This window comes from Epinephelus lanceolatus, chromosome 14, assembly GCF_041903045.1.
Source record: "Epinephelus lanceolatus isolate andai-2023 chromosome 14, ASM4190304v1, whole genome shotgun sequence".
Taxonomy (NCBI): Eukaryota; Metazoa; Chordata; class Actinopteri; order Perciformes; family Serranidae; genus Epinephelus; species Epinephelus lanceolatus.
This window is the reverse complement of record NC_135747.1, coordinates 28,089,655-28,111,543: the sequence shown is the minus strand read 5'-3', so window position 1 is coordinate 28,111,543 and position 21,889 is coordinate 28,089,655. Positions and strand designations below refer to the sequence as shown.

The window sequence follows — 21,889 nt, the reverse complement described above, 5'->3', positions numbered from 1 at the left end:
GAGAAGGCATTTGACAGGGTAGAGTGGGATTATCTTTTTTTTATTTTGGGGAAATTTGGTTTTGGGGAAAAATTTGTCTCATGGGTTAGGTTATTATATGCCTCTCCTCAGGCCATGGTCAGGACAAATGGCACAAATTCGGAATATTTTCGCTTACATCGTTCTACAAGGCAGGGTTGCCCATTAAGTCCGCTCTTATTTGCTATTGTGATGGAGCCTCTGTCGATTGCTCTGTGGTCTCATCCTGATATATGTGGTATAACCAGAAACGTGTAGAGCTGAAGGTGGCGCTGTATGCAGATGATCTCCTGTTGCTTTTGTCTAATCTGTCACGTTCTATTCCTGCAGCCCTTTCAGTCCTAGACAAATTTAGTAGATTCTCTGGATATAAACTTAATCTTAGCAAAAGTGAAATGTGTACTGTTAATGGAGAGATAAATGAAAATTCACCTCAACTTCAAAATTTACCATTTAAGGTAGTGAACTCTGGCTTTGTTTATCTTGGAGTATATGTTGCCAAAACATTGGTTAATCTCTATAAGAAAAATTTCCTCTCTCTGCTTACAAAAATTAAACAAGATTTTGAGCGATGGTCCCTACTAAATCTTTCTAAAAACTCTTAGAGACCTGTATGTTGATTCTATTTTTGCTCCTTTTCAACAATTGGTAAATAAATTTTGCTTCCTAAAGGACATTTTTTTAGATACCTCCAAGTCTGAAATTTTGTCCGTGGCTCATTCCCAGAATTCCCTGCTCTTCCTAAGCCTTCAGATTTTGAGATATTTCTGAAGCCTCTCTCTTCATTAAAGGGGGCAATCTCCTCTATTTATTCAAATATTTATAATCTCTGCCCAGGCTCTTCTATAGTACTTAAAACAGTTTGGGAGACAGATCTGGGAGAGGTAATTCTAGATGATGTTTGGGAGGAGATTTTGCGGAGAGTACATAAGTCTTCAATATGTGCTGGACACAGTTTTATACAATGTCGAATCCTACACCGAGCTCACTACACTAAAGCCCGTCTTGCAAAAATGTTCGATACAGTGTCTCCCCTATGCAAACGATGCCAACAAGCCACAGCAAATTACTCTCACATGTTTTGGAGCTGTTCTTCTCTGACTAGATTTTGGTCTGAGATCTTTAGTACTTTATCCAAGGTAACTGAAAGGGATGTGACTCCCAATGCCTTAACAGCCCTGTTTAGTGTATGGCCTTTTCCACTTACTCTTTCCCCAGCTAAAACCAAAACCTTTATGACTGGACCATGTGGGAATTTAATTTGAAAGGACAGACACAAGAAGTGTTCACGTTAATTTCCAGGGCTGGTACCTGCGGTTATTCCACAGGCAGCTGTTCTGGGGTATCTTGAATTTATATCTGTAATTACTATTGTATAGAACACTATTGTTTTTCTAAAATGTAAAATTCAATAAACAGATTGTTAAAAAAAAAAGAACCTTAAAACATGTACAAGTGTCCAACAGTGTGCGTAGTTTCTGTTTCCTTCACAGCTCTGTGTTCACACTTTTTGACTTTATTTTAGCACAAACGTTGTGGACACAGATGCATTATTAGCATCTAACAGCAATTTCTTTGTCAAGGAACAATTAAAAACCCTCAGAGGCCTGACAGACTGTCACTCCCTGTTTTTTTTTCTCCTCCACAGGAGCAGTAGCACATCCAGCTCTATGGGCAGTGGAGGTCCCAAAACATCTGAGGCTGTACAGAGCAAAGCGAGTGTGTCGACGGAGACTTCGGTGTCAGAGCAGAGTGAGTTCTTCAACATCATCTAAATCGCTCTGACAGAATTTGAAATCAAATTTAAGTGTTAATAGTGATGACTGATATCATAGTGTAGTAGTTTACACCTGTACATCACAGCCAGAGACTGTTAAGTTAAACCACTGGAGGTCAGCAGAGACACGACTTTCAGGGGTTTTTAAGTTGCTCTTCAACTTTAGTATCCAAAGTAGGTAATTCATTTGAATAAAATAATACACTGAGGAAACAGAGCCTTGTATAATAGGACAGACCTAAAGGAACTGCTGCACAGACATGTCACAGAAGACACTTAAAATTTAAATTAAAAAAAAAAAAAATACAAAGTCTTCTATATGTATTTCCCCTCAGCTCCCTCTGACTCCCCAGCGCAGCAGAGTGCCCCGGCCACCTCCACAGAGCCGCCGTGTGACGCCTCCTGCTCCAGCACGTCGGCTCAGGCCCCAGCGGTGGGTTCCTCTCAGGGGGACACTGTGACTTCTCCGCCAGCAGAGAGGAGTCAGTCGGAGGGTACGGAGGACACATCAGGAGGCTGCAGGAGAGCAGAGCCCAGAACAGAGGAAGGAGAGGAGGGCCAGAGTCAGCCTGCACGGAGCCACCAGGACTCTGACGACAGCGACGATGATCCGATTCTCATCCCATCAGCGAGGTTCAGAGGTCAGGGACAGAGGTATGTTAGACAATTCCTGCTTCTGTTCACTCACTACAAGCAAGAACACACCTCCTGTATTTGAATGGATTTGATTGTTTGTGATGCCTTCCCGTTGACTGTTTGACTACAAATATAGATTTAATTCCAGAGGGTCCGCAGTAGGAGATAGGATGATCAGGTAAAGTGTTTGCACTGAAAGCATCTAAACTGTCAGGTGTGTGACATGCAGCAGAGTATTAAAACTCAACAGCACATCTTGGTGAAGATAACGGGTTTTGTCTTGGTTTGGTCATTTCACTCACAGAAAACTAATACACGGCTAACTGTAGAGTTACGCTACGTCCACACTGATACGCTTTTGTTTTACAATGCTTAACTGTTGTTACGTTTATGTCTAGCGTCCACCTTCCGTGTTTGGGAATCTCCAAAACTGAGACCTTTGAAAATGCTACTGACCCTGTTTTAGTCTAAAGACTCTGGGGTTACGTTTTAGTCTGGACAGGTAGAAATGGAGACTTTTGGAATCTATGACGCAGACACCTGCATTTGCTTCCCAGTTAGGTCACGTCAAGCCAGAACGTGATAGCTAGGTCTACATACCTTTACTGATTTTAGTCTTTTTGTGTGGATAATGTAACTCCTTCCCCATCTCCATGACTTCGTCCTGTGATGGAAAATGCTTCTGGTACTGCTCGAATATGTCGCTGTATTTGCCACGACTCCGCTTTCCAACCTGTTTCCTCCACCTTGACCGACTTAAACTCATGTTACAGTACGTGTCCACACAGGCATTTGTTGACATGAAGGGTCATGCCACCTCCCAGCATGGAGCACTTGGTAGGCGTTCCACCTGGCCCGTTGTCTGTCCCCTCCCAGATTTCAAACGGACCAACATGGCGGCTCATTTGTTAACTTTCTCTTACAGCTGCTCAAGCTGTCTTCATTTTAGATTGACTAAGTTAGTTTAAAAGTTTTTACGGAAATTCCAGAGGTGGCGAGTCACACTGGACGCCCCTGATTTGCATGAATTAGCTTAGATTCAACTTCATGCAAAGGAGCAGATTCTCCGTCTCTCAAAACGCAACACTGCGCTACCAGAAAGCATAGCACAGCTGCTAACATAGACAGTGCATGGTGAAACGTGGAAAAGACAGATCTTGTGGACATTACTTTAAGTAACGTTTTTAATAGGGCTGCCCCCTGACTAAGAATTTTCCTAGTTGACCAATAGTCATCATTTAGGGCCATTAGTCGACTAGTCGCCCACATGTTTACAATATTAATGTAATTATTAAATGATATATTTTGGACAGGGCCAATGGTTAATGACGCTGTGGGCTAATGGGCATGTAGCTACTTCCATGTTTCAGATGATACGTCATGTTTGTAGTCGACCAATGAAGATGAGTTTACATATCACCTTGGGTTCGTCCTTCACCTTCTCAAAATGATCCCACACTTTGGATTTCCTGCCCGACATGTTATTAACTAGCCTGTGGAATAACCGCAGGTACCAGCCCTGGAAATTAACGTGAACACGTGTCTGTCCTTTCAAATTAAATTCCCACATGGTCCAGTCATAAAGGTTTTGATTTATTTTGACAAGGCGCAACTCCAAATAGAGTTTCATGTTTTGTTTTTCTCCGTGACTAAGCGATCAATGAAATCATGAAAGCTTTTCGCCATCTTAGTAGCATTTTTCTGTAACTAAGCGGCCACCAGCAGAGTGAGATCTGCTTTCTGTTTATGTCGTATGCCCAGTGTACATTAATGTGCATGTGATATGCGTTTTCAGGCTTCTTAGTATGGACGAAGATTAATTCTGAAAGTACTAAAACGAAATTATTTTGGTTTTAAAATAAAAACGTATTAGTGTGGATGTGGCCTCAGAGTGATGTGCATGAGTACTGACTCCACAGATGGTGTGAGAAGCAACGTAACAGCAGCATTTTTAAGATTTTGTTCAGAGGAGAAGCTGAATGACCAAAGAATGTATGCATGACGGAAATGAGCCAAACAGATAAAAAGCTTTCCAACTAGTTACTACACAAGTCAGTGTGGATTTAACTCACCAGTGTCATGTCGCTAATAGAAAAGACTTTTCACAGATTCAGCTATGATGTGTTTTGCCTTTAAAGTGGCTGCTTTCAAGCTTTGGGTTTGTTTTTTGGTTGAATTGATTAAACCAGCACAAATTTCACTCAAGATTCAAAGCATGGGGTTCATGAGCATCAGAGACAGCATGGGCTTGTGTGTCTTTTTTTGCGTGCTTTAAAGTCACATGTATCTGTTATCTTGTGTTTGACAGACGCTCCGCAGCCGCTCGTATCCAGGAGCTGTTTCGCAGGAGGAAAGAACGACGGGAGATGGAAGAGAGCGAGACGCAGAACATCAGGAGACCCTCAGTCAAGATGGTTTACAAAGGCCACCGCAACTCCAGGACAATGGTACGTCTCACACTCTTTACATCATAATAGTTTAGAATGACACAGATATTTGCTTGCATTCTGTGTGTTAAATATGAAGCTGGAGCCAGGCGGCAGTTAGCCTAGCTTAGCATAAAGACAGGAAATGGGGGGGAAACAGCAAGCCTCAGCCCGTCTAAAATTCAAAAATACACTGACCATCACCTGCCAGAGGAGATCAGGGAAGCTAACACTGTCTTCTTTCAAGTTACTTTTAAAAACTCACTACACTTACACACTGACATTCCACCACTGGTTCATAGTGTAAAAATTTAAAGTGGTTTCATTAATTTGATGTCCAGATAAAGGAGTCCTGTTTCTGGGGTAACAACTTCGTGATGAGCGGCTCGGACTGCGGACACATCTTCATCTGGGACAGACACACCGCAGAACACCTCATGCTGCTCGAAGCCGACAACCACGTGGTCAACTGTCTGCAGCCGCACCCCTATGACCCCAGTGAGTCCCTCCTCCACCTTCACTCTGCTCCAGGATATCCTGACAGTGTTACTCCCGATGTTAACGAGTACTTCCTGGTCTGTTTCAGTTCTGGCTTCTTCAGGGATAGACTACGATATCAAGATTTGGTCGCCACTGGAACAGTCGCCATCTTTCAACAGAGTCCTCGCTAATGAGGTATGACTGCAGAGAAAGTGATCTGTTTATTTAAGCGTGCAGCACCAAATGCTGCTCCGCTCATAAACCATAATATACAGTGTTTTTTTGGTTATATCCCCCCCAAAAAAGCCAACCAGTCTTTTACTAATATTTAATACCACTTAAACAAATCAGAATCATGGGGTGCGTGGTGGCTTACTGGGAAGAGCAGGCATTCTCTTTACGAAGGCAATGTCCTTGCTGAAGCCACCGCAAGCTTGCATGCCATCCCCTCACTTCCTCCCCCCATTAAATTCATGATTCTGTATCTGACAGAAAATGAGATGTGTTTGAGGTTGAGAGTTTGTACGTATGGAAATCTCTTTTGGTCAGAAACACTTTTCCCTTTCTTCCCCATCTTCCTGTTGTTTATCAGATTCAACTTCTCTCATCTTTCTTCTTCTTTCCTTTCAAGGTAATAACTCGGAACGAGCTGATGCTAGAGGAAACGAGGAACACAATCACAGTTCCAGCCTCTTTCATGCTCCGAATGTTGGCCTCCCTAAATCACATCAGATCGGGTACACAGACATAAAACTTGTGGATATTTGTGCCTGTTAATACCCGGGTACAGAAACAGTTTAATACCTTTAATATCTGTCTTTCTCTTCTTTCAGATCGACTAGAAGGTGATCGCTCCGAAGGTTCAGGACAGGAAAACGATGACGAGCAGTAGCCTGCTGGCAATTTATTTTAAAGAAAACACTATTTCTTCTTGCTGTATAGCACTTGAAAACAGAACCTGAGATTTGTACAAGTATAGTGTAGAATACTTCCTTTTGAAAATTAGTGTAATTTCTAGCCCCCCCTGTGTTTTTTTAAGACGACTTTCTTACTGATGTTTCTGTATGAGGATGAACTACATCTGTGTGAATGCAAAAAGGCAAGGACGTCAGTATATATATATATATATATATATATTAAGTGTGAGAATAATGGCGGCTGGTGTGCAAGGATGTCAAGTGCAATATTATTTTGTTAGGAGAAAGTGAGCTTTGATCAGTGTTAACGTGTGACATAATGAATTTGTAGCACAAAGCTATGAAATGTTGATGTGCTGCTTCGGCAGTTACGCATGTAAACATGGACTTTAAGTAAAAACATACTTGGAGAATACTTTAATTTTATTGTCGAAGACGGAGGAGAAGAAACTGTGGTTCTTCATGTTCTTCAGGGACATGTCAATGAATTATAATACTTTTACAGAATTTGGAAAAAATAAAGCTATGGCATCTCAAAGATGTCTGCACCAACAGATACGCTTAAGATGACTGTGCATTAAAGTAACAAATTGAAAATGACCACCTAACGAGTTAACGCTAGACAGCAGAGCTCATCCATCACACTGCAGAAACAACTTGCTCTGTCATTAGCTGAAGGTTTAAGACGAGTCAGTTCACACCTGTGTGGTCTCCTTAAGCCCACTTGTGTGTCCGCAACAGCTAATGTATCCTGGAGCCATTTCAAACGTATAGCCTTCAGACTCAGCTGGCACTGACTCAAGTGGCATCACTTGAGGACAGTAAGTGCAGCTCGAACAGCTTCACACAACTTCTTTCACACATGAAGTTGAGAGTTATCCCTTTAAGGATATTAGTAACTGTTGTTAAATGACCTCGATTTTTAAATCCTCGCTGGGTATTTGACATGAATATGATGGTTAAATATGACAGGCACAAACTGGTCAAATACTGAGTGAGACTGCTGTTAAACACTGCTCGACATATGGTCATTGTTGTAGAAGCTGTTGTAAAGACACCAACGCCTGATTCACACTGGACATGGAAGAGCTGATATAAGTCACAAGCAGTAGCCTGACTGTTCACACCAGAGGCACTTTTTTTTTAGCGCCGTCAAGAGTCAGTTCTGTTCGTCTGCTCTTTTCTAATCACACAGAGCTCATGAGAGGATTCAGCGAGTGTCACCTTGAAGATGATGTCACAGCAGTTTCCTGTGGCATTGGTATGACTATCGGCTATCCACAGTCTTAAAGGAAATAGAGAAAGGTGAGGTGTAACATGGTTCAGCCTAACAGCAACACAAAAAAGGGAAAATATAATAGAAAACTGGTTCAAAGAATTTTATGTAAAAAAAAAAGTTTTAATAGAAGAATCTTGATACAAAACTTTAATGCAAATATTTGAATTAATACTTACTGTATAGTGAAAATCAAAAGGTTACATCACTTCTCATGTGTATAGTACCGTTCACACATAATATGAAGATATGAGGTAAGACTGAAGCGCTCTACTTAGTACAAAAGTCCTCTCTGAGTTTCTTTAACAACAGTAAAGGGAGCGGTGGAGTGTGTAAACTGAGGTAAACCACATGTACCAAAGAGTATTTACTAAGACACACTGTTGTAGATTAAGACAATCTTCATCTTTGACTTTTGAAGACCAATATAGCAACAAACATGAACGTCTTGCACTGCTCAATATGTGCACAATATTCAGAAATGAAGGCTTTTCCTAAAGCAATTTCATTAATATAACAATGTTTTAAACACTGATAACAGTCAGTCTCCAAATGACCTTATTTTGGACTTCATTTACTCCTTAGCCCATCTAATTGATACTTAATGTCGTCTTTCCTACATACGATATGCAATACTGACCAAACAGTACTAGTCGCCGTCTCTGACACACAGTTAAAGTGGTTTCTATGAGAACAAGCACAACGTGCATGTTCAAGTGCAATTACTGTAGCAGATAATCATGAAATGTCAAGACCGTCTCTGATCCTACTCGCTGTGCACGTACCTAATCAAACACATGTTCGTATGATGAAGCTCAGAGTTGGTTGATACATAGACAAACTGTATCACTATAATTTGAGGTTTTCTTATGATTAATTACACAATTAACTCTTTAAATCCATACATTTCCTATACACATTAATTCCTATTCAGACAATCCCTCCAGGATGTTGCGATCGTAACAATTAAAATACAGCCAATCCCCTTTGATTCCAGCTGTTGATACTGATGCTATTGACTGTGGGAAACACCAAATGCTCATAATAATAATAATAATAATAATAATAATAATAATAATAAGCTTTGAATCTGTGACAGCATCACAACCATACAATTTTCACTTCCCCCAAAACCAGCTTGCAAAATCCTGGAGGGACTGTTGAGGGTCATGGTTTGGTTTTCGTCAGTAACCCTTGAACAGGACATCAGTCGACACCTTCAGGTAACTTTGTGTTTTCAGTCCACATGAATAGGCTTTTTTCACAGCACATTTTGACTCGTCATAGTAGGAAAAGAAAAGGTGTCACTAATAACATAAATGATGGCTCTGTGAATCCTGACAGTGAGCCACCATGCACAAAGCCAGGACCTAGAAACTGAAGGAGCTAAACAGGATTCAGACATTGTTGATTTCTTTTCTCCTGTGACCTGTCAAAATGTCTCCTGTGAAAAAAGGTTTTTTCCTCATCAAAATTCTTCAGAAAGATTTCTAACATATCAAGAGTGTCTTCCCTCTCATTACCACGCTGCTGTGCAATGTGATCATCAGTCAGAATTATAACACAAGTTGTCTAAATGTAAACAACATGCAGTGTCAGAAGACAACCTTCTGCTTTGAAAACACAAATCTATCTTGTCTGAACAGAAAATCTGTAACTCCTATCACCCAAAAGACTTACAACACTGTTACCTGCCCCCTTAAAAATGTGCTTTATTGCATTAAAGGTCCTGCACAGGTGTTTTTACTGATTCTGGCCGATCAGACCTCTCCTTACATGTCATACCAAAGTATTCATTGTGGGGTCAAACTTGTAAATAGAGTTCACTTCAAAAACCGAGTTGTAATTATGATCGAAAACTCAGATTTTTGTGATAAATGTGACTTGGCATTTTAAGAGAAAGTTCTGATTTTTTATTTTTTTTTAATTTGTGTCATTTGAGTTACTTATCCATAGTCTGTGCAGTACTTACAGTAATGTGTGCCGACACGGACGCTAAGCAATCTACTGCTGTGGAGGGAACCAGCAGCTATACCGTTTTTAGCCACCTAAAAAAGTCCCACTAAAAAACCCAATATCAGTTTAAGTGTACGGTATTTTTAGAATAATTTCACTGCTTTACCTTTCTGTTAGCCTGCTCAAACAGGGAAGCCGTTAAAAGCTTCAGTTCCCCATCTATGCTCTCCAGACTCCAGCCAGACTCCATTGACAAAAAGAGTAATTTGGGCTCGCTGAACACAGGAGCAGCTGGCTGACCAGCAGCTCCTGTGTTCAGCGACATTAAATCACAGTCCTTCTTAACGGATTTCGGCTTTGAGTAGATCGATTGAACTACTTTAGCTTTAGAAAATATTCTAAATATAACGTGCACTTATACTGATATGGAGTTTTTAGGGTAACTCCTCCATAGCAGTACTTTGCTTTACTTCAGTGACAGTTGTCCTGTCTACTTCTTTAAACTGGGTGTGTGCCAACTGACATCTACTGTATGTAATACACACTGTCTAGGGTTGCAACGGTATGAGATCTTCACTGTACGATAACATCTCAGAAAATATCATGGTTTCTTGGTATCATGGTATTACGGAATTTATATTTTTAGTATTGTAGATAAGCAAATATACATGGTATGATAAGAGTCACCTTTTGTATCACGGTATACCTTAAAACCAGGATATTGCTGCAACCCTAACACTGTGGATAAGTGCCTCATACAACCCCACTTCAAAAGACCCAAACAATCCCTTTAATATCACATAAGTGTCTGAGAAACGAAAAAATATGGACGCCTCACAACAGCCGAAGCCTGTCATTCAAGGTAAATAACACCTTAAGTAATGAATATGGTGTTAAATTGTCAAGGCACAGTACTTAACTATCACAGGTCCAACTCTGCAGGCACAGTGAAGTGGAAACACCTGTGTATGTGGACCAGTATAAGCACAAACTGGCTCTTTCTCTGTACCTGAATAAGAGAGGATCAGGCTTGAAACTTACTTTTCTAATCACAATAAAAGCGAAATATTAAAGTAATCTGATAACAGTGTTATGAGTCTTTTGGAAGCTAGAATCTTCTGTCATATAAAATAGAGTAAACACATCGCTACAACAATCCATCACTTAGGTTACAGTAGTTAAGGCTTCCTATTTGATTACATGAATCCATACAAAGGCTTGCAAAGACACTGGTGGTGTGCACTTGGTCCAACACAGTGGAAGGAAAAATGTGCCTCTTCCTGTTTCCTAATAATTTCAAGTATGGAGTACCCATGTGTAGAGAGATCAGACTTCATGAACTGCACCACAGACCGCTCCGGATGGTCACATATAGTGGTGTTGAGGGTGTGAGACCCTTGCAGTTCACTGATAAACTGAGTATGGTATATTTAACATGTTCGACAAATGAACAGACCTGCTGTGCTCAGGCCGGTTTTTCCTCCATGTCCTGCTCTTCGTCTTCATCATCTCTGTCATCTTTAACAATCCCTTCATCGATACTTTCAAGCCTCAGTCTCTGACCGTCCAGGTATCTGGGTCTTGGTGCTGCCCTGGTTGTAAACAGTCCCCCTGGCAGAGCCAGACCCTCCCCAAACAGGGTTAGCTTAGCGTCGCTCTCTATAGCCTTCGCCAGACAGGAAGCGAAGGTATCGAGAGATTTGTGCACCTCTGCATGGACCTGAACTGAGGATGTGTTGGTGTTTTCAGCTGAGGATAAAAACAGTTGCTATTAGACATGTTGTTGTGAAAAAATCTTGTGTTTTGTTTTGAAGCTTGATGAAACCCTCAGTGAGTAAGACGTGAACTCCCTATAATCTGTTGTGGAGCAGTGGAACTGACACATACCTTTAGCTTGCTCCACCTGGTCTTCAAAGGTGACAGAGCTCCTCCTCTTTCCAGTCAGATTCCCGTGGTTCTGTGGGTATGACGAGCCATCTGTGGAGAAGTTGTCCAGCAACATCACGTCTGTGCCTGTGTGGGAAACATTCACAGACAAAAAAAGGAGGGGTAATTGAGTGCAAAATGTCAAAGTAGAAACCATCTTAATAAAGACGCAAGAAATGAGTTAGTTTATTAGACGTTTCTTTGTATTACATGACATTACTTGCCATCCTGAGCTAAAACATGAGCTGTGAAACAGGAATGTGAGACTGACTGTGACAAAGCTGTGGGAGTATGATGCAATACAGATTGTACACCTTTTACAACATCATGTTTACACATGCCATGAATCATCTATCTCCATTTTATGTTCAAGTTATGATCAATGATTGAGTTTTAAAAAGCAAAGTTAACACATCTGTCTGTACAGATGCTAACATAACAACCGCTGGCTGGCTGTTAACCTAATATATCCCAGTAAAATGATGATTAGCAATTAGTTAGTTGATCACCCACCAATTATGATTTTTTGTTTTAGGAAAACTGAAGAAAAATATTTAAGTTTTCAGGTTCCAGCTTCTCAGAAGTGATAATTTGCTGTTGTCTCTGTGTTACCTCATTGTAAATTAATATCATTGGGTTTTAGAAATAATTTGAAGATGTCTCCTTGGGCTCTGGATAATTTGTAAATGTTTCACTATTTTCTGACATTTCATGGACAAAATAATTAATCAATTATTGTGAACGCAGCACAGGCAAAGCTCTTCATGAGTTCTTTTTTCCTCATCAGCAGTTTGTGGAGTTTGACATGTGGGGTAAATAACTGATCAGTCTATCCAATCAGAGCTGATCAGAGTGATGGAGGAGAGGAGCAGGTGTTGCAGAGGCAAGTGAATGCAAACACTTAGACCCAGTGCAATGAACGGTTGAGCTTCACTTTCACTGTGCCTGGCCTTCCTCTGCGCCGCCCTGCGCTCTAAGAGTGTGGTTCACTTATTAATCGAACAGCTATAAATGTTCCAACAGCGCTGCTAATGAACGGTCCAGCTCCAAAAATATAAAATCAATACGTGGCGGCAGATGTTATCATGACAGGCCGCTGCAAATAAATGAATGTGTGGGAAATCTTGAGATGCCTTTCTGACATAAGGAAAACATCTGGAGATTAGCTGTGTCCCAGATCCATACTGCATACTTATTCTGATCAGGGTTGGAAATGAACTGTTTTTGTCCACCTAGCGCCGTGACTGCCAAATTCCAAAATCTACCAGCTACTCTATAGATTACTTTTGGTTTTTGGCTCCTTCCAATCCTGAGCATGTTGTGTGTTCACAGTGGAAAAGTGATGAAATAATGTACACTCAAAACACTCAGTACGCAGACTAAAAATATTTGGTTTTTTAGTGTGTTCTTGATGGACACTTTTCTGTGTTTCTTCCCATTCCTTCTGCTTCCTGTTTGCAACACTTACATGAGTCCTGAGTGAAACTGAAGCCAGTATCTCCTGTGCTGCTCCCTGGGGCCAGCAGATGCCCTCCACCAGCCAGCATGGCTGTCAGGTGTGGGGACATACCCAAATCTGAAAGAACACAAGCAACATCATCCAACACAACACATGAAATAACAACAACACAGGAATGTAAATCTAAACAGGCTGTATATACTGTTCATAGACATGTGTACACGCTGCACCAGCACCCAACCTTTCACTGTTATATATACAGTACAGGCCAAAAGTTTGGACACACCTTCTCATTCAATGCGTTTTCTTTATTTTCATGACTATTTACATTGTAGATTCTCACTGAAGGCATCAAAACTATGAATGAACACATGTGGAGTTATGTACTTAACAAAAAAAGGTGAAATAACTGAAAACATGTTTTATATTCTAGTTTCTTCAAAATAGCCACCCTTTGCTCTGATTACTGCTTTGCACACTCTTGGCATTCTCTCCATGAGCTTCAAGAGGTAGTCACCTGAAATGGTTTTCCAACAGTCTTGAAGGAGTTCCCAGAGGTGTTTAGCACTTGTTGGCCCCTTTGCCTTCACTCTGCGGTCCAGCTCACCCCAAACCATCTGGATTGGGTTCAGGTCCGGTGACTGTGGAGGCCAGGTCATCTGCCGCAGCACTCCATCACTCTCCTTCTTGGTCAAATAGCCCTTACACAGCCTGGAGGTGTGTTTGGGGTCATTGTCCTGTTGAAAAATAAATGATCGTCCAACTAAACGCAAACCGGATGGGATGGCATGTCGCTGCAGGATGCTGTGGTAGCCATGCTGGTTCAGTGTGCCTTCAATTTTGAATAAATCCCCAACAGTGTCACCAGCAAAACACCCCCACACCATCACACCTCCTCCTCCATGCTTCACAGTGGGAACCAGGCATGTGGAATCCATCCGTTCACCTTTTCTGCGTCTCACAAAGACACGGCGGTTGGAACCGACTCGACCGTTTTTGCGACTCCACTTGGGGACACATTTAAAGTTTTTGCAATTTTCCGGACTGACTGACCTTCATTTCTTAAAGTAATGATGGCCACTCGTTTTTCTTTAGTTAGCTGATTGGTTCTTGCCATAATATGAATTTTAACAGTTGTCCAATAGGGCTGTCGGCTGTGTATTAACCTGACTTGTGCACAACACAACTGATGGTTCCAACCCCATTGATAAAGCAAGAAATTCCACTAATTAACCCTGATAAGGCACACCTGTGAAGTGGAAACCATTTCAGGTGACTACCTCTTGAAGCTCATGGAGAGAATGCCAAGAGTGTGCAAAGCAGTAATCAGAGCAAAGGGTGGCTATTTTGAAGAAACTAGAATATAAAACATGTTTTCAGTTATTTCACCTTTTTTTGTTAAGTACATAACTCCACATGTGTTCATTCATAGTTTTGATGCCTTCAGTGAGAATCTACAATGTAAATAGTCATGAAAATAAAGAAAACGCATTGAATGAGAAGGTGTGTCCAAACTTTTGGCCTGTACTGTATATGTATGTATCACTTTTTACAGAAATAGTCTAATACAGACATTGTACCTACTTGTCCGTACATAATAGTTATGTTTTCTTATATTTGTTCAGCTCTGTTGTCCTTGTTTTGGCTGTATGTCTATGTGTATCTTCCTGAACATTGTTCTTTTCATATACTATCGCAAGTAATAAATAAATATACAGGCTGATGTCAACCTTCCTTTGAACTGATTTGCACAACAGAGTCCCTGCTGCTCTCCCACCTGTGATTCTGTTGGAGATGCTGAAGAGGCGGGACGTCCTTTGCCGCGTGGCAAACGACTCTCTATAATAGCGATCTCCGAAACACATCCCCAGCAGCTCCTTCCTCACCGTCTTATTCCACAGACCATAGATGAGAGGGTGACACACCGCGCTGCAGAACGACAGCCATGCTACCAAAGTCTCCAGTCCCTGAGACACACTCCCTTGTCCCCACAAAGCTTCCGTGCACACCACCCCAACATACGGCCCCCAGGTCATGAGGAAGGTGCCGATCACCACTAAGATGGTTACAAAAGCCTTGCACTGGCTCCCTGCATACACCAGGCTCCGCCGGCTACCATTAGAGGAAGTTGAGGTGCTTGAGTTTTTGCGTCCATTCCTCTGAGCTCCAGTGGAGTCATCCTGGGCCACAACAACTGTCCCACAGTGTACTTTCCTGGCTTTCATACGGGCAACACGGAAAATTACACCATAACAAGCCAGCATGATGAACAAGGGGGGGAGGATGCACCAGGTGACCCAGAAGGCGGTGTAGCTCGGCTCTCTGTGCCAAGATGCAACACAGGTCCACTTGAAGCAGTCAAACTCAAAGGAGGACCAGCCGAAAAGAGGAGGCAGACTGCCCACCAGGGAGTGCAGCCACACATAGGCGATGACAACCACCGCCCGGTTTCCTGTGATCTTCATGGGGTAGATCATTGGGTAAAGCACTGCGTAGTACCTGTAGGAACAAGAGAGGAGGGAACACAGTGAGGGAACTTTTCTAAAGCGATCCCTCTGGTCCCAGTAACACAGAGACTGCTCAGATTTCAGTGAGTGATACAGAAGCTAAAAGCGGCACTTTCCCACCCAACAATGCTGTGAAGTGTTTACTGAAAGCTGCAAACACAACAGAAAATGAGAGGTTTGGCAGGGGAACAAAAACATGCACTGTAATCACAAATTCCCAGAGGTGCTGAGGGTAATTAGGACAGCAGTGAGAACAGTGAGGATTGTGTGCTGCAGAGCAAATTTACACTAGATCTTAGTAAATACATTTGTGATTCCTGACATCAGGAAAAACACTGTAATTATAACAGAGTGATTTTCAATGGCAATTCTATACAACCTGAAGTGCAGCTATGAAAAAATCCCTTTTACTTTTCGTGTTTATCTGAAGAGACTCTGCCCTCGGGCTACATTTTCTTCTTATTTTTATATGTTCAGGACATTAATGGGCTGCAAACTTCGAGCAGAGGCGTGTAGCCCCCAGCCAATGACAGCTCACAGGTGATGTCAGGAATTTATAAAAAAGGTATCGACCCGGTAGGAGCAGCACACATACAACAGGAAGCTACAAAGGTCGCAGATACAGTGCCAGAAACACAAATATAGTGAGGTGAAACACTATGTGGACAAAGCTCGTTCCAAAACAGGAGTGAGTCTGGGGTTGTCTGAAACTTTAACTGGCGAGCACTGAAGGAGAGGGTTGAATAAAGACAGACATGGAGTCGGCCTGTTTTCTGTTGGACTGGTAGATACAGGTGGTTAACTTAGTTAACTTGTATCTTGCTGTGTAAGTACAGGAGGTGTTAGAAGGTGGGGCCAAGTTTAAATGTTGTGTTTACAAACAGCACGGGACAATTCCTGCTAAGTATACAAACGCAGTTTAAAAATTTCCCACAGTCCATGGGGACGTCATTAGATCTCATTTTGTGGAACTGATGATCCAAAACTCATAGACATCAAATTTACAGTGATATAAAACTAAAACATGCTGGAACCAGGTTATGTTTGGGAGGCCTATTTCTGCTAATAAATGACTTAAAGCTGCAGTTGGTAACTTTGATGAAAATAACCTTGTCATATTTGCCGAAACTGTCACTATATTCTTAAAGACATACATGAGACAGATGATCTATTAGAAAAAAATCATAGAAACAAAAGTTCACAAGCTGTGACTGACATGACTGACAGCCATGAGACTCCTCGGCTCTGATTAGTTGTTTTCGTTCATGTGGGGCTGATGCCATTGGTGTGCTACGAGGAGGAGGAGGAGGAACATGACTTTTGAATTTTATATTACAGATACCAAGAGACAGATTTCTTTGATAGCCCACGTTAAGATATATGTACATTTACTTTTTTTCCATCTGACAAAGTGAGCCAGTCTTCCCACACGTATCACTGTCTAATTTGATCTTAACACAAAACCACCACAAATAATATTGCATAAATAAAACAAAGTCTAACATAATCTAAAAAGTGAATGTATATTCAAAGAATAAGCAAAGAAAAAGAGGTCACAGTCTGTGCCTTAAAAATGGTAGATGTGTACTTCAGTATGCTGGATTATCTATATCTGTGCAGGCTGATTTATTTATGAATCAGTTTCTTATTTTCTAAAAATAGGAATCAATGGAAATAATCTCGGCCCTGCAGATGAATGGTGCATTCATGTCGGTCCACATTTAACGTTACTTTGTGTGAGCCTGTCTAATGCTTGTCACTTGAGCTGGGAAAATCTCCAGAAAAATACCACAAGCTAAGTGTGTGGTTAACCAATCTTATTTACAAGGCTGCATACTGACCTTAAAGGGAAACACACCAAAAACTAGGTTTCACAAGTCTGGTCTGAAAGCCAGATGCAGCACAAAAATGTCAAATATCATATTGACTTTGTCATTAGAACGAAGTAAGGACATCTAATGTTTAATAAAAAATAAATAAATACAATTGTGCTAATTCTTTTTTAAAAAGGGACAGAACTGCTGCAAGAATATAAAGAAACTCAATATTTATCAACTTTTATTAAATGCTTTATATGGTTACTGTTGTCACTCAGTAAGGTATATTATCACCGTATGAGGAATGATGCTGGATGTAATGTATCTCATACAGAATTATGTCCCTAAACATGTCTGGGAAGGAATTTTCTAGGCATTCTCCAGTAAACTAAATGCAAACTCAAGTCAGTCTTCTAAGTGAAATGTTTGCTTTTACATCTTATTACAATTAAAACTGTTGGCAGGTTTTCTTGCCGATTTTGTGTTTCTCACTCTGTATGTGGGATTCTACCACCGTGCTGAGTCCTTTGACCCGTCTGATATTGCTTATCTTAAATTGCCTCTCAGGGACATTATCGTTTATCTTACCTTACTGTAAGAAACATATTGCATAAAATACCCTAAGTTGCCATGTACCGGTGTCACCCATGCTGCGAAATCTTGGCAATATAGCCAATTTTGGTTGAATGTGCACTTTCTCATAGTGTCCAAGAGAGTGACAGCTAGCTAGCGGACAGTGGCTCTGCTCTGAGCATCATGACCAGAAACAAAATATGAGTGTTGCTGTTTCATCTATCCAGAGCTGTGTGATTTTAAGGTGAGAGACATTCAGTACATTATGGTTTTTTTTTGTTTTTTTTTAAATGTTACCAATGTTATTTTGAGAGTTTAAAAAGCAATGTCAGAAAAAACATGATTTAAAAAAATCCCTCTTCCCATGTCTTAGCATTTTTAAGACTTATTTAAGATGGATTATTCGGGACATTTAAATAACAATTAAGGTCTTATCTTTAAATTAATATATTCAATTTTAAGACTTTTTAAGGATCCATGGGAACCCTGAAAATACTCAAATTACTCCACTGACAGCAAATACTGCACAACATTTATGAAAGCCGTGTTGTCACTCTTTGAACTGCACTTTTTCTGGCTCATGACTTATCAAATTACGATAGAACAAATGTGTTCAATCTAATAACTCAAGCATTCCTTCTCAGCAATGTCCAGCCTAACAGACTTTTCAACATGTGGGAGCTGCACAGTACAAGCACAACCACTGGCCAGTAAGCAGCCGCACAGGTCATGGTGTCTAAGTGCCTTGATCAAGAGCACATGAACACATTATGGTAACAAGCCTGCATTTGTAACCATTAAGCCGCTGCTTTGCATGCATAAAAATAGTCAAATATGTCGATATGTCACGTGAGGTGTCCTTTAGAGTGATGAACCAACAGAAAATTATTATTATCATTATCCAAAACTGACCTGTCAATGGCAATAGCACCAAGGGTGAGCATGCTGGCAGAGCTGATGAGCAGGTAGAGCAGGGCGGTGAAGTTACACCACACCACCCCAAACACCCACTCCCTCTTTGCCGAGCTCACAGCCACGAACGGCAATACCAGCACGGACAGCAGCAGGTTGGACAGGGTCAGGCTGAACACAAACTTGTTGCTGGGCGTGAGCAGATAAGGCCTGCGATAGAGGGTCACCACTATCAGGAGGTTTCCGAGGCAGGCGAGGAGCGTGATGGTCACAATGGAGACTGACTCCAGGGCAGCCAGGCCCTCACCATTCCCCGCTGTGGTGCAGTTCCTACTGATGTTCATGGTGAGAGGCTGGGCCACCAGACAGGTGAAGGAATGGTTGGAGACTGTAAATGGAAAGACATGATTAGAAATGTTGGAATTATGAAGAAAGCTAGTAAAATCCAGAGAATGTTTGGCATTTTTGCTTGATAACTGAATCACACTGCACGTTGCATTAATGTATTCATCTCTTTCTATGTGTTACTTTAACACAGATCTCGTGGAGAGTTATCTCTCTACATTACACACATTTGTTTTACACTTCACACTGCACATTCCTTGGACAATATCATGCACATTTCTGCATACGTAACTACAAAGGCTGCAACTAACACTTATATTAATTCTAATATTTCCATCCTCAACTAATCAGTCAATTATTTTCTCAATTATTTGACTAGTTGTTTGGTCTATTAATGTCAGAAAATTGTGAAAATGTTGATCAGTGTTTCTTAAAGCCCGAGATGACATCCTCAAATGTCTTGTTTTGTCCACAACCCAAAGATATTCAGTTATAGAGGTGTAAAGAAACCTGAAAAAAATCATATTTGAGAAGTAGTTGGTGATAAATTTAATGGTTGACAACCAATCAATTAATTGTAGCTCTAATAACTACCACTTCTAAAAACTGCTCAGCGCTTTCATTTTTACTCAGATATACTGTATGCTTTTATAGTATTTTCTCATATTTTTATCATAATTTTTAAACTATTTTGTATTTATGTCTCTTGATTCTTTTAAATACTTGCTTTTATTGTTAATTTCTTTTTTCTCTTAATATATTTAAATTATGCACCAATACTCCAAAGCAAATCCCCTGTATGTGAAAATCTTCTTGGCAAAAAAACTGGATTCAGATTTTGAATCAATTATCAAAACTTTTGCCAATTACTTTTCTGTCATTTCAGCTCTAATGCAGTTTAAGGGCAGATTGATATGAGACATCTGCACTGCACAACCCTATTGCTATTGTGTAACTGTGGTAAACATCAAGGCAGACTTTAAATTCATAGCGATGACTAAAGTACCCCAAACAAGTCTCAAGAGCCCACTTTTTAATTTTCAACAGAATCAGAAATACTTTATTATTATGATTCAATACAGTTGCTCTGATGTAAAGATAGAAGATTATAAGAAGTAAGAATAAGAGTATAAGAATAAAAGTCTGAAAATATATAGCAATAAAATAGAATAAAATAGAAATGAAACTAGTACTTAAGATATAAAAATTGAAATATTAAAAATAAAATGTGTCATCACTATGCTGAGGCTGTAAGTGTGAAAATGTAACTACAATAAATAAGTAAAATAAAACAACAACAGAATCATATTCCATGGAAATAAGCTGAAACCAGTGGCTGCCAGAACATTGTCTAGTTAATTTCACATTTATCTAAGAGTTGTAGTTAATTTGCAGATTGGATTTTACACACAAAACATATCATTATATAATAAAAATACTAATTATTTGCAGATTGAACTATCCAACAGCACATAAAAGTTGCCAACAGCAGCTCCAAGGCAACCAGCTACAACATTAGAAAGCTTTTTACACATTTAAGCAATGTAAAATAAAATAAAAAGCATAATATAGCAATGACAGCAGCAGATAACACTTGTGTAACGTTGCTTATTATGAATTTGAATGCAGCCTTGCATTGCTGTGTTGGTATTTTTACATAAAGCAAGGTTGGGAATTCTACTGACTTTACATTCTACCATCATCCACTGGAAAGGTAAGCGCAAGATGAAGACATGTAACTGTTAACTGAGCCATTATAAACAAACTTTAGCACCAAACTTTAAAGTGTAGCGACTAAAATATGACTAATAAATCGACTATATTCAAAGTTAACGTTTAAGCTAAACAAAGTAATGGAAATGAACGTTAAAATTCAAACCAACGGTCGTCTCTCAGCCGTTACCTTCGTCTGTTAACACTATTTTTCACCACAAAAAAGCAGATTTGTTACCGCATCTCACCGTAGCGTTACTCGGTAAACTTTTAGGAGTTAAAAAGACAATAAAAATAAACTTTAACGCAAAAACCGGCGACATTTTAGCTTTCTGTACAGCTCAATACCGACAAACTTTGTCAACGGCGCTGTTACGTTACTACTTCTAGCTCGAGAGCAGTAACGCTAGCTAACACAACTACCGTTAGTTAGCCTAGGTTAGCTTAAACTTTCTCCCATTGTCCCCCCAACATCTCCCTCTTTACCTGCTTCGGCTCGGCGCTGTGGCTCCACATTTTCCCCCCGTCAAAGGCCAACCGTCCATCCTACTCGTCCGTGTCCACACTATAACCCAGTAACAGGGGGCTGAGTCTGAATAAAGTGTCTCAAAAGCCCCCCGACATTGTGAAGTTTGATAACGTTTGTCTCACAGACGGCCAGCTGCGGCTGCAATGGCGTCCTCCTCCCACCTCAGCTTCAACTCCCTCTCCTTGCAGACTGCTGCAGTGTGTGGGTGGTCCCCGGGTGGGAATCGCCTTGAGTTCATGTCGCAGTTAGCGTTATTTCTCCGTGGTGAGTAGCTTGTTGTGACAATGTACGTACGTTTTACTCATAATTACACTGCTGAAAACATTTATTCAGCTTCAGATGCAACATGTAGTCAGTGCAGACGTTTGCATTCATGTGTACAAAAATCAGTGTACGCATGTGTATCTCTTCAGCAACAGGCTGGCAGTGTTTATGAATGAAGCGCTACGTAGCATCGTATTTATCCGGCTGGACCACCCACATGGATCAAAGCTTCCCGCACAACAACAATACGTCATCACGTTATCTTACGTTATCCAATCAGAGAGGCGGGACGTTACCGACTCTTCCACCAGAGGGCGCACTCTGCCTGAATATCACAACCGCTGGGCTGAGCTCCACA

The 21,889-nt window shown here is 40.7% G+C and overlaps 2 protein-coding genes across 10 annotated transcripts in view; one reads left to right on the top strand and one right to left on the bottom strand.

The window, feature by feature from the left end:
• The window catches only part of dcaf6 (ddb1 and cul4 associated factor 6), a 38,094-nt gene extending 31,285 nt beyond the window's left edge, over positions 1-6,809 (top strand). For 4 of the 9 annotated variants that reach the window (XM_033615843.2, XM_033615861.2, XM_033615852.2 and 1 more), the window contains 8 exons: positions 1,667-1,770; positions 2,131-2,449; positions 2,568-2,609; positions 4,740-4,878; positions 5,199-5,355; positions 5,444-5,532; positions 5,969-6,074; positions 6,171-6,809. In XM_033615843.2, coding sequence (XP_033471734.1) covers positions 1,667-1,770; positions 2,131-2,449; positions 2,568-2,609; positions 4,740-4,878; positions 5,199-5,355; positions 5,444-5,532; positions 5,969-6,074; positions 6,171-6,229 — 1,015 coding nt within the window. In that variant the 3' untranslated portion in view covers positions 6,230-6,809. The remainder of the gene's footprint in view (positions 1-1,666; positions 1,771-2,130; positions 2,450-2,567; positions 2,610-4,739; positions 4,879-5,198; positions 5,356-5,443; positions 5,533-5,968; positions 6,075-6,170) is intronic. The other 5 variants (XM_033615833.2, XM_078174553.1, XM_078174552.1 and 2 more) reach the window with 2 other exon arrangements.
• Positions 6,810-7,641: 832 nt separating this feature from the next.
• gpr161b (G protein-coupled receptor 161b) lies at positions 7,642-21,824 on the bottom strand. Its single transcript, XM_033615875.2, has 6 exons — positions 21,225-21,824; positions 18,681-19,068; positions 14,649-15,370; positions 12,881-12,988; positions 11,374-11,499; positions 7,642-11,235 (listed from the first exon to the last, which is right to left on the bottom strand). The coding sequence occupies exons 2-6, from the start codon at positions 19,022-19,024 to the stop codon at positions 10,952-10,954; spliced, it is 1,584 nt and encodes a 527-aa protein (XP_033471766.1). The 5' UTR covers positions 19,025-19,068; positions 21,225-21,824; the 3' UTR covers positions 7,642-10,951.
• Between the last annotated feature and the right edge of the window lie 65 nt (positions 21,825-21,889).

Excerpts from the sequence above, each read along its gene's own strand:
- gpr161b (XM_033615875.2), bottom strand. The coding sequence starts at position 19,024 with ATGAACATCAGTAGGAACTGCACCACAGCGGGGAATGGTGAGGGCCTG. Across the intron at positions 11,500-12,880 it reads CAGTTTCACTCAGGACTCAT|GCACAGACGTGATGTTGCTG; the intron begins GTAAGTGTTGCA and ends TTTCCCACACAG. Across the intron at positions 11,236-11,373 it reads CCAGGTGGAGCAAGCTAAAG|CTGAAAACACCAACACATCC; the intron begins GTATGTGTCAGT and ends TTTTATCCTCAG.